Source organism: Phoenix dactylifera, chromosome 1 (genome assembly GCF_051530095.1).
Source record: "Phoenix dactylifera cultivar Ajwa chromosome 1, Ajwa_hap1_PhDact_Kaust_v1.1, whole genome shotgun sequence".
Taxonomy (NCBI): domain Eukaryota; kingdom Viridiplantae; phylum Streptophyta; class Magnoliopsida; order Arecales; family Arecaceae; genus Phoenix; species Phoenix dactylifera.
In genome coordinates, this window is record NC_143190.1 from 8987501 (window position 1) to 8999315 (window position 11815).

Here is an 11815-nt window from a genome sequence, read left to right on the forward strand (position 1 = left end):
GCGACCCCACAGATCAAGACTTCTATCTGATGATTGTCTATTGTTGGCACGAGCGACTCGTCGAGCTGCGAGGGTGATCCAGGATATCCTGGATAATTATTGTTCTGCTTTAGGTCAGCTTGTAAACAGGGGTAAGTTTGCCATCTGTTTTAGCCCGAGGACCCCCCCACAGATCAAGACTTCTATCAGAGAGATTCTAGGCGTGGATGAGCAGGAGGGTTCCATGAGGTACCTTGGGGTTCCCATTACGGGCCAACGTCTTCGACGCAGTGACTGCTCCGAGGTTGAGTTGAGCATTCGACGCAAATTGGAGGGCTGCCAGGTGGATGCTCTATCCATGATGGGGCGCATCATCCTAGTGCGGTCAGTTCTGAGTTCAATTCCGGTGTATTTGTTGGCGAGTACACAAGTGTCGATGTCTCTATTGAGGTCTATGGAGCAGCTGTTCAGGGATTTCATGAGGGGCAGACGAGAGGAGAGGAGTGGCATTCATCTGGTGGCATGGGAGGTTGTCTGTCAGCCGCTCAGACATGGTGGGCTAGGGGTCCTGTCACTACGAGCGAGGCGTGAGGTCCTAGCTGCGTGGCGTGCTGCTAGGATTATCTTTGTGGAGCGCCCTGATGAGGGCTAAGTATGGTGCTCTCCTTACCAGAGTGGAGCTTCGGGCCGAGCGTCAGTGTTCATGCATTTAGCAGGAGATCTGTTCCTCCGCCCAGGTGGTGCTACCGGCGATCAGGTGGATGGTTGATGATGGACAGTCCATTGACATTTTGGAGGATAGATGGCTGGCGGAGCTACCGCTGAGTAGGATGCCGATGATGGTTGACTCTGCGAGACTGGCGGGGCTCAGAGTTCGTGACTTGATGGCTCCCGAAGGGGGCAGGTGTGACGAGGTCTTGATCCGAGAGGCTTCGGGGTACAGCTTGCGGAGAGGGTTCTTGCCATTCCAATACCTCATGATGGACAGGATAGATAGGTGTGGGCGGCGACTGGGTCTGCTAGGGTGAGGTCGGCTGATATCCAGGTTGTGGTGAGGGGTGAGAGGGTGAGGAGTTGTGATGGGAGTTGGATCTAGAGGATGCGGGTTCACCCACGAGTGGCACTATTTATCTGGAAGGTGGTCTGGGACTGCTTATCGACGAGGAGTATGTTGGCCAGGAGAGGGGTTAGGATTCCTCCATCTGTCATGTTTTGTTTGAGTGCCCACGAGCAGCCAGGGTTTGGAGGAGGGCATCATTCCCCTTTCCGGGATCCGATTTTGTGGTAGGGGACTTTCTGCGGTAGGTGAGGTCTACGGTACAGGCACCGAGCACTGTGCGGTGGGGAATTGCTGCTGTTTATTTGGCTTATCATATTTAGTTAGATAGGAATACCAAAGTTTTTGAGGATAGGAGGGCCCCACTGAGGTCTGTTGTTAAGCGGACTCTTCATCAGGCAATGGAGGTTATTGAGTCGTTGGAGCAAGATTCACCGGTGATGGCTAGGGACATTTGGGACCCCCCCCCCCCTCCGCTTCTATAGTGCCCAGGTTTGTTCTTATCTCTTGGGAGCCCCCACCTCATCTTAAGGTGAATTTCGATGGGAGCTTGCCCGCCACTGGTGATTGGGCAGGTGTAGCATTTGTGATCAGAGACCATAGCGCCAGGCTGATTGCTGCGGGGGGTTATTGTTCCGTTGTGGCCTCGTCATTTGGGGCAGAGCTCAAAGTTGCATGGGAGGAGCTATCCTATGCGAGACATGTATTGGAGGCTGATACGATCATTTTGGAGGGGAATTCAGCCGTCTTGATCGATCGTCTTCAAGTGGAGAGATGGGAAGGGGTGGAGCACCTACTTTTGTGCGACGTGCGACGGATGCTACGAGAGTGTCGGGCCACTCAGGTTAGGCACGTCCTTCGGAAGGCGAACCAAGCTGCTGATTGGGTCGCCTCCTTCGCTGCTCAGCATTTTGGAGAGTTTCTGTGGACCCTGCAGTCTTTAATTTTTATTGCTTTCTGTAGTCTTCTTGATAGTGATGCAACTGGCTGTGCTCAAATGAGAACATTTTGAGCAGCCGACCCACCAAAAATTAAAAAGAAAGCGCGATCCCATCTTTATTTTTTCCATTGGAATACCATAGGCCAGCGGAGCCAATTGCATCGAGCTGTTGTTGTTGGAGCACTCTCTGCGGCCATTTTCCTCGCTCTCACACACGCACGCACGCACGCACGCACGAAAAAACAGAGTAGGCACCCTGTCAAGAGAACGAATGGAGCCCCTCCGTTTGATTTCGTTAAACAAGAGTATCCACTGCTTCACCACGAAGGTAAAGCGAATTTTGTTCCTGTATGAGCTTTCAACTGGAGCTCTTAACAGCATTATCACGCATCTGATAGTGGTGGGGTGTTCCATGGCATTTGAGCAGGGATGTCTGAGGAAGGAAGAGAACCCATGCGACCAACACCACCTCCAGAAGAGAACCGTCAGGGTTGCAGAGAGTTTGGTCTCTCCTCTGATGTCTGCTATCCTCACCTTATCCGCTCCCAGCCTCGCTGCTCCTCCAGGTGAGGGCCGTCTCGTGTTTCCCACAATAGCCCTCTTGCTCTTGTATGTATTACAAAATTAGAATTTGATTTCTATCTGATGGATGGAGCATTGGTTTGGGGAAAAAAAAAAATCTATTTCAACAAAGGAGAGAGTCATGGGGAAAAAATCGAATAGATGGTTTGCCGGAGTTCAGCATTTGTTTTATGGGGCTATACTACATAAATTTTGTTGAACATTTTTAACAAGAGAAATAGCTAAGATTTTATTTGATGTCATTTTCAATTTTTCACTTTTACTTTTATTGATTGTTTGTTTTATTTTTAACATCCGAAAACAAATAATGTGTTTGATGGACACAAACGTTTTCCATTCAAAAAACTTCTTGATGCACCTGATCTCTGTCGCCCCTATTCATTCTGTGGTATTCTCATTCATCCCATGGCTGAAATTCTCATTTTTTTACCCACACATATTCCAGACTGCATTTCTTTTTTTCCTACTGAATGGCCATATGTAGTGTATGCAATTTAAAGTTTTATTCTATAATTGCAAGGTATACAAAAAGAACTCCGGAAATTCACATAAACACAATTCAATTTACACTGTAGCTATCAAAAAAAATCAGAAAAAGCATAATAAACATCTTTTGGGGGATAGGAAGATGCACAATTTATATGTACATCATACAATCAAAGCCTTTGCAAGCTACTTTGGGATTTCTGCAGTATCCTTCAGTCAGCCTATATCCGAGGGCAGAGCCTTGTTTCAAAAAGCCTGCATTGGCTGCCATGACATGGGAGGGAACATATTGCAACCTGTGAGTCACTGTAACTCCATTTCAATACCACAGAATAAACAACTTATTTTGATTTTTATCTTCCTCATGAGCCCTTTCCCACCTGACTTGCTTTCCAGGGTGCCACTCTCTTCATGAAGGATCTAGAAAGGTATAGCTAGCCATTGCTCCTCTGATAACATCTTTCAAATCAGAGATAGGCTATGATTGACAGATAAAACTGGCGCAATTCCAAGCAGGAATGGTGTTGCCACGGAGGAGGGTATATACAACATCACATACTATGGGAAGGGAAGAATGCCGGCAAGTAGACCTTACTGATTCCATTATTTACAAACAAATCAAGCTGTTGATAGAAACTGCAAGTAAATAAACAGAGTCTGCTGTTGTCTTCAGGGATTTGGAGAGAAATGTACTCCAAAAGGTCAATGCACATTTGGACCCCGGCTGCAGGAGGATGAGATCAAGCTGTTGGCAGAGTTTGTGAAGTCACAAGCTGACAGAGGATGGCCAAATATCAAAAGTTATGGAGATTGATTCCTGCAGAAGACAAAATGTCCAAATGCAACTTCTGTTAGTAGCCAGATAAAAATGATGCATTTAAATTCATAGGCTTGTTTGTTGACTCTGTTACACATCCAAAGCCCTGGAGATGAGTGCTAGACTGGAAATATCCATCAGTTGCATTTGAATTGTTTCTAAAACATTATTATGTACTTTTCATGAGATTGAATCAGAAGATAGTACCTAATGACAAGCAAAATGGGAGTATCAGGAGGACAGTTATCAAAAAGGACAAGCAGACATATTTGACCTTTCATGATGTATCCAAACAAACACCACCCCAGAATTTAGAAAGCATTTTTCTTTTTATCTTCTTTTTTTCAAGCACGGACGAATATGCATGAATGTGAAGACTAGTGTATCTATGGATAACAAGCATGCACTCAGAAATATGAATGAGAGAGTTACAGTTGACCAACTGTTGACTGGCCTGTCCAGGTTCGATAAGACTTAACTCCATATCTTGCTGAGAGGCCGTCCAACCAGGCTCGTAAGCTTCGAGAAAGCCAAGTTTTGCCTTGTTGGGAAGGTCATGAGGATGAACAAAGGGAACCCCAGGTGGCCATCCTATCTCCATTCTTATATTCCCACATGGGCTGTCCAGCGACTGTATGTGGCCCTCACATTCCTTGAGATTACAGAATCTCAGCTTGATGCCCTTCTTGTCTGCAATTTCCTGAACCCTCTCCTTCAGGACTCTCTGCGCTTCGAGACGAAGTCTCTTCGACGGGGGCAGCGGCTTGCATCTAGCATAGTTCTTCCTCCTCTTCATCAGAGGTTTCAAAGATGCTGCATCCAATATTCCAAAGATTCAAGTCATAACAGAAACTTGAGAAAATAAACCCAGCGGAGCAACAAATGCAATAACAAAACCAGGATGGGGGTTTTACAAATGCAATCAACTGACTCAACTTAGAACATTAATTGATGGAACGAAAGTGCAATTTTTATGTCACAATTGCCAACTTAGAAAGCATGAAGTGATAGAAAATGTCAGATATTAAGTTGTCAGCAAAAACAAATGTGATATCTCAGACAGCAGCCAGATCAAAAATAATGTGCCAGTCCAAGGGGACCATACATGGTGAGCTCTAACACAAAAGGTATATGATCTGCTTTGACTGGCTAATAAGGACCAACAATGCAGTCCTACTACTTTCAAGGCATAAATTTCCCAATTAGGATACGAGACTTCATAGATATCTCTTGCCCTACGAGTAAAACAGGACAATCATAAGAATTTCACCCATCAAAGAACACGTTTACCAATGTTTTTGTAACAACCCGGGACTCCACCCAAAATGGCTGGCCGGAAGGTATTATTTGGGTTCCTTGATTCTATATAAGTATCCAAGATGGACCCAGCGAATAAGCGATGTGGGACTAAACACACATCCGCACAGGTCCTCACATACTCTTCCCGTTTAAACTCTGACGTCCTCATTAGGCTAAGAGTTCAAATCCATTAAAATCTAATCACAAGCACCACGATCGACCCGTGGTCAGCCCCAATGAATCTGTGCTGCAGTGTCCCATAGTCCATATAGGTTATCAGCTAGGTTTGCTTTGATACCATTAGTAACAACCTAAGACCTCACCCAAAAAGGCTAGCCGGAAGGTATTATTTGGGTTTCTTGATCTTATATAAGTACTCAAAATCTACCCAACAAATAACCAACGTAGAACTAGGACTAAACACACGCCCACACAGGTTCTCATCTAGTCAACCATTGAGATGTTAAAGATCAATGAACTCTTCTTTTGCAATGACACTTCCATATTTTAAAACATAAGAAAACAAAACAAAAAGAAGATAACTTCAATATTATCTTTTTGTTTAAAAAAGAAGAGTATGTTGACAAATATTCCTTTGGACAGGAAAATGTGTGGGATATTTGCATGTGTTTTCAGAATATCTTTCCTACATAGCAACCAAAACAAATATTAAGTTGTCCGGACAGTAACGTAAACAGAAAAAGTCTGAATGAGAGAGTAGTTAAACTTTTAGAATGAGAAAAGTGTGCCAGATAGGCTAAATTTGATATTTATAATAGTGAACATGGGAATTACAATACATCCACTCAGCTACCTTATATGCAGGATTAACAAAGAATGAGTACACTCAATGGTAAAATCAAAAGCAAGTTGACACAGTTATCAAGTTCATAAAAATCCAGTCTAAATATCATCAGGCATTAACTGTCAGAAAAAAAAAAGGAATGACAAGGTAATTTAATAATAGCATATAACTTTACAGGCAAATGCAAAATCAACTATCATTAAAGCAACGAAGGTCAGCTGATTTAGTATGCAAAAGTCTGGCACTTCCCAGGAAACTAAGGGTATGTAAGCTGTCCGGAGAAAATGCATGAACATAAAGCAAGACAAATTGCCGACAGTGGAAGAATCTTCTAAGCTACAGCAAGAAGCAAAGCAATCCACAATCACCAAATCCATATCTTCCATCAATCTCAATGAAGCATAGCCAAGGAACATCCTCTTTCAACTGCAAACACTTGATATGAAATAACATAGTTGTAGAAGCTATTTGATGGGATAAAGTGACACGTGCATGTGCATGCACGCGCGCTTAAATATAAGACAGTATTGCCATAGATTCCAGATAAGAAAAGGATTTGGGATTATAACACACTTACTAAAACAAGGATTTAGGTCCCGTCAGAATGGGACAATACCGCTCTTGAATTGGGATATCCCAACTGTCCCTGTTGCATCCTGATGCTGGGAATGCATCAAGATGGTCGGGACAGATTGGGACGCAGACTATTTTATTTTTTCCTTTTTATTATTGTTGTTCGTAACTATTTTAGTCCATCCTGACCATATCATCCCATCCCAGTGCCTATTGTCGAAGGAGCAAATAGACATGAGGCCCAACACCGAGGTTTAAACCCTTGGATTAAAATAAGCAAGGATACGGACATATGACTATTTACTAGCACATTGCTTTTGGTGATACAATTCTGGTTGGATACGCCACTATCTACCTAGGAAATTTTAGGTTTTTGATAATTGTCTATTAAGAACTTCTAAGATATATTTATCACAAAATTACCACAACCATAGTAATGCAGTCTCCTCCAGATTAGTGAAGGCTGACACAAAATCTTAACATTCTCGGTTCGCCTTCTTAACTTTTAAACATTCTAAAAAGAGTCAGGTCCAAGGTACACTTGATATAATTCTTATAGAGTTACACCTATATTTTGAATTGGACAATAGAGATCCCACATCGATGATCTAAGCCGGTGGATAAGATCTACTACCTCTAAACTGCTTACATATCAAAAATCATGTAATTTGGAGATCCCTAGCCTATGCATTAATTGGTCAAAAATTTGATAATTTAATTAATATGAAATGTTTTTTGATTACTTGATGCCTAGGTTGGGAGTCTCCAATTCACATGATTTTTATGCGCAAGCATTTTAGAGATTGTAGATTACATTCAATGGTCAGATTGTCGATGTGGGACCCCCATCATCCAATTCAAAAAAGGTGTGACTATATAAAAGTTACACGGAGTGTAACTTGATCCTAACCCAAAAAGGGTCAGTTCAAATTACACTTGGTGTAACTCTTCTAGACTTATGCCTTTCTGAATTGGATGATAAAGCCCTCACATCGATGATCTAAGTCGTTAGATGTGATCTATTACCTCTAAACTCCTTACATACCAAAAAAACAAGTGATTTGGAGACCCTCATCCTATGAATCAAATGGTAAAAACTTGGACAGTTTAAATATAAAACAATATATATATTTTGACCACTTGATGCCTAGGCCGAGAGGTCTCCAAATCATATAATATTTGGTATGTAAGTAGTTTAGAAGTAATAGATCACACCCAGTGGCTTGGATCATCTATGTGGGACCCTTGTCATCAAATTCAAAAAAGAAGTAACTTTATAAGAGTTAAACTTAGGGTAACTTGATCCTGACCCTCCTAAAAATGCAAAATTATAATTCTTATTGTTGTCCATGAAAGTTTCCCCTTATGTCAACATGATAGGCATGCACTAGGAAAGGCACCTCACTGCTCTTTACCAAGTTAAAGGATATGTCCCCCACCGTCCTTTGTCTTTGTACAATTAATCCAAGATAAGAAAACGGACTATATTGTGCTATCTCTTGGCCTTATTTTTTGACTATAGCCCTATTTTCATTCCTATTTCCATTAAGTTACTATTCAAATGTCCTTCTACCATTTCTTGATACTTAGGCCTTTATTATCCAAGGATTTTATGAGTCCAGTTTAGCATCCATCGTAATCATCTCATTGATCAAATATTATATCACTTGACAAATCCCATTGTTTATCTTCCTCATACCAACAATTTATTCGTTTAGAAATACTGTAAAGAACCAAAGACTTAGTTCCAATACTTTGGGTAGGTCCATTTGTCATGAGGAATTGACTTGTCTCGTCACAACTGCTTTTGATGCTAAACATAAACCATAGAATCAATGTATCACCTATGCAAATTTATCTTCCTTAATGTCCATTAATTTATCTCACATGGTACACTATCAGATGCTTAATTAAAACTCAAGAGAAGCCATAAGAATAAAACATGTCTAACAAGTCTTACGAGTTAAGCATATGCTTTATAGTCAATAGGATGGTCAAATATCACGTGTGAGAGATTAAACAAGTCTAGTTTGAAAGTTTCCTACATGCACAAATAAGAATATAAAAGTCAATTTAGCATTTAATAGGAGTTATTCAGATGAAAATTTTGTTACAAGAGGTCAATATAAAATTGAGTGTATTTTACCAATAATAAGGAGTGATATTATCAGCATGAACAAGTATAGAGACATGCAGATAAGAAACGTCCACAAAATGTGACTTGTAATATTCCCCTCTATTATGGCAGTGGGCATCACTAGCTCTTCACGTATTGTCTGCCCAAAAATGGGAGCAAGTGCAGTTGACCAATCATAGCCTATCATCATTTTACCACAACAAGCAAAACCTATTATCATTTACCATAACGAAAAAAAATGAAAATCCTTGATTGGCTGACAATCGCACCACTCACCACTTTACATCACCAATTGTCTACCAACGTCAATAACTCCAACCTTTCCTTGCACTCTACACCAAACTTTAGTAGACCAAACAGGATCATCAACCTTTAAGGCTTCAACAGACCCGGAAACTTTGAACCATAAATTAATATAAAAATTTATCTTCTCATTGAGCACTGTCCATCTTTTGACCATCCATACATCAGTAAGAACTTTAGTGACCTGAAGTGGGTGCGGACGTGGGTGCATGGAGCCACTTTTGCCATCTAGGTGAGAATAAGGCGAAGCTAATCATTTTAAAAGAAAAAAAATGAACAAGAAAACATTTAGGAAGCGGGTGTGAGGATGAGTTTTCAGATAGATTCTGAAGCAGGAGGGGCACGCTAAGTGGAGCTTTCCCACTACTAAGGTAAGGATCTTTAAAACATTTGCTTCTTGGCCACTAAATGGCTAGTTCTAATATAAAAGTGTTTTGGCCCTTTAACCAATGAGATGACCGCATAAAAATGATCTAATCATCACAATTTTTGGCATGTTCAAAGACCAAAGTGCCTCAATTTATTTTTAAAGTAACTAAAAACTTGACAATTGTAGGTGGGAACAAGCACCTTGCTGCTCTAGCATACATGCATGCATGAACCTATATAGGTTCCCTAATTAGAATTTAATCATTATGTTAACAGGCTGTGTGCATTTGTTGAGGAGCCAAATGATAGTAGCAGTAAGGTGTAACAAACAGGAATACTAGAATGCTGACCTACCATCTTGGGCTGCTTGAAGCGTATAACTAGGGAAGTTGTGCTTAGTGAAGAGTTGATCAGTAGAGTGTGGCCTCTGCATAAAATCATCCACTGGTATGGGAATCTGGAACTGAGCTTCAACGCCATGGCCAGCTGCTCTCATCTCTGAACAGCTCAGACTCGCCATGGACCTCGCCATGAGCTTAAACACCAGAGAACATCGACCAAACATGTTACCTTGCAAATTGCCTGTCTCTGTCCTGGGCTGGGCTGGGGTGACATAACCAGCAGTCGCCTGGTAAAGTGCAAGTCCAGGGTAGACAATTGCATCTTGGGGGCCAAGATCCGCATCCACCAGTATCCAACGCCCTTGGAAGTCCTTTATATGCAACCCTGCCCTATCTGACTTGACGAGAGTAATCAAACTCTTATCAACCTGATTCTCTTGGTCTGGGAACATAACCAACTGCCCATCTTCCTGTGCTGTCAGATTATGGTGATGTGCTCCTTGGAAAGATGGTCTCGAGTGACAGCACACTGAAAGAACTGATGAAGAGATTTCCCTAGTTCTTAAAGGTATATTATCAAGCACTTCAGCAAATGAAAAGCTACGTAAATTCAGAGAAAAGCTGATAGCATCCAAGATATCTCGTGCAGCTTTGCCAAGCACTGCAAATATGTCAGGCAAACCGGCAGGAGGAATCTCCATTCCAGCATCGGGCTCTGACGGAGTAAGACCAGGCCTATAGTCATATGTTTCTTGCCACAGCTGAGGATCTGCATAATAACCGGAGGTCTTGCACCACTCACGGGAGTCATTCGAATGAACCATATCGGCAGGAGGGTACGGACGCTGATGGAAAAAGAGACGAGCCGATTCAAGACCAGACCTCAAAAGAGCACCATCAGCAGGCGGCAACTGAATGATTGCGGCTGAATACTGAGCAAGGGATTGCGTGAGGGTCGAAACAGAAATCTTGTAAGAATCCGATGGAAGCCCCTCCGAGGCTATGAGATCAGTGAGCCTTATACGACCGAGGGATGGCATAACAGATCCTGCCATTGCACAAGTCTGTCAAGATTATCAAAACTCTTTTAGCTGCACCAAACTGTTATCGAAAAAAAGAAATCAAATACGGGAAACTGATAGATGCTAGCAAATAAATGCAGAATTTTGATTCAAGGAACTCAATCTAGATGCGTCATTTGTAGGGAAAAAGATCCGGTTTGTTTTCCTACAGGAACAAGGGCGCAAAATTTTGTTGTTCTTAAACAATTGAAGAAGACCAGGCTCCCCTCAAACTAAGCCATCTAATCTTTCTCCTCACAAACCCTAGAATGGCAAAGAAGTGCACGGAAACGAGATAACGGCGAAACTGCCAGAAAGACCCAATGGAACCCGTCGAGATCTTAATGGAAAGGATCGGACTGGGAGAATAAAGGCAGAGATTTGAGGCCATACCAGGCTCGCATCGGAGAGGTTTTCGGGGAGATCGGAGCTCGAACAGCGGCGGGGAACGGGGCGGTGAGACAGCGAACGGCGAGGGACGGGAGACCAAAGGTCAGTAATGGCGTGCGAAGAAGGGCGAGGAGGAGCGCCGGCCAGCCGGTGGCGACGAGGCCGAGGATGGCATCAGAGGGAGAGGAAAAAGAGGACGAGGGAGGGATGTAAAAAAGACAGGAGGGGATCGATCGTCGAGTCGATTTGTAAGTGGGCCTGCGTAGGCCAAGCCTATTTCCGTAATGGATTCCGTATAAGCCCAAAATTACATGTAACAAAATTAACAAAGTTCGAAAAGATTACGTATGTCCGTAAATTTTCATGATAATAACATTAATTAACATAATTATAGTTGGTTTTATGATAGGTTATTTTTGCCTGAATATCCTCTAAATATCGAATTTTACATAAATAATCTTCCAAAATTGATATTTATCTATATACCCTTATAAAATACTTATTTTGTTATTCTATTTTTTTTTTAATCAATATTTTTGCATATGTACCCACGCTATCTAACACCATTTAAAAATTAACAGATTTCAAATTAAAATAATTAAAATATTCTTAAAGAGTAAATACGTAATATTTATAAAACGATCATAATAGAGGATGAAAAAATAATTTTAAAATT

The 11815-nt window shown here is 41.8% G+C and overlaps 2 protein-coding genes across 20 annotated transcripts; one reads left to right on the forward strand and one right to left on the reverse strand.

The window, feature by feature from the left end:
• Positions 1-2071: 2071 nt before the first annotated feature.
• Positions 2072-4084, forward strand: CYTC6A (Cytochrome c). Of its 2 annotated transcripts, XM_039114272.3 has the most exons (6): positions 2072-2304; positions 2404-2542; positions 3251-3342; positions 3441-3472; positions 3561-3624; positions 3718-4084. In XM_039114272.3, the coding sequence occupies exons 1-6, from the start codon at positions 2248-2250 to the stop codon at positions 3856-3858; spliced, it is 525 nt and encodes a 174-aa protein (XP_038970200.1). In that variant the 5' UTR covers positions 2072-2247; the 3' UTR covers positions 3859-4084. The 2 variants fall into 2 exon arrangements, with proteins under 2 accessions (XP_038970200.1, XP_038970199.1); XM_039114271.2 differs by lacking the exons at positions 2072-2304; positions 2404-2542 and having other exon boundaries at positions 3046-3342.
• Positions 3082-11389, reverse strand: LOC120104035 (2-oxoglutarate (2OG) and Fe(II)-dependent oxygenase superfamily protein). Of its 18 annotated transcripts, none has more exons than XR_005506420.2 (5): positions 11143-11382; positions 9702-10752; positions 4341-4674; positions 3956-4068; positions 3082-3861 (listed from the first exon to the last, which is right to left on the reverse strand). XR_005506420.2 is itself a non-coding variant. In XM_088720167.1 (4 exons), the coding sequence occupies exons 2-4, from the start codon at positions 10726-10728 to the stop codon at positions 4020-4022; spliced, it is 1410 nt and encodes a 469-aa protein (XP_088576293.1). In that variant the 5' UTR covers positions 10729-10736; positions 11143-11389; the 3' UTR covers positions 3082-4019. The 18 variants fall into 18 exon arrangements, 13 of the variants coding, with proteins under 13 accessions (XP_088576293.1, XP_088576298.1, XP_088576287.1 ...); XR_015977260.2 differs by having other exon boundaries at positions 9702-10736; positions 11143-11369; XR_005506418.1 differs by having other exon boundaries at positions 4305-4674; positions 11143-11369.
• Positions 11390-11815: the final 426 nt, after the last annotated feature.

What these genes read in the sequence shown, in the direction of transcription:
- CYTC6A (XM_039114271.2), top strand. Translation starts at nt 3,046, where the DNA reads ATGCAATTTAAAGTTTTATTCTATAATTGCAAGGTATACAAAAAGAAC. An exon ending in TTCATGAAGGATCTAGAAAG is followed by an intron (nt 3,473 to 3,560) that starts GTATAGCTAGCC and finishes AATTCCAAGCAG; the next exon opens with GAATGGTGTTGCCACGGAGG. An exon ending in ATGGGAAGGGAAGAATGCCG is followed by an intron (nt 3,625 to 3,717) that starts GCAAGTAGACCT and finishes TGTTGTCTTCAG; the next exon opens with GGATTTGGAGAGAAATGTAC.
- LOC120104035 (XM_088720116.2), bottom strand. Translation starts at nt 10,743, where the DNA reads ATGGCAGGATCTGTTATGCCATCCCTCGGTCGTATAAGGCTCACTGAT. An exon ending in GCTTCAAGCAGCCCAAGATG is followed by an intron (nt 4,675 to 9,701) that starts GTAGGTCAGCAT and finishes TATTGGATGCAG; the next exon opens with CATCTTTGAAACCTCTGATG.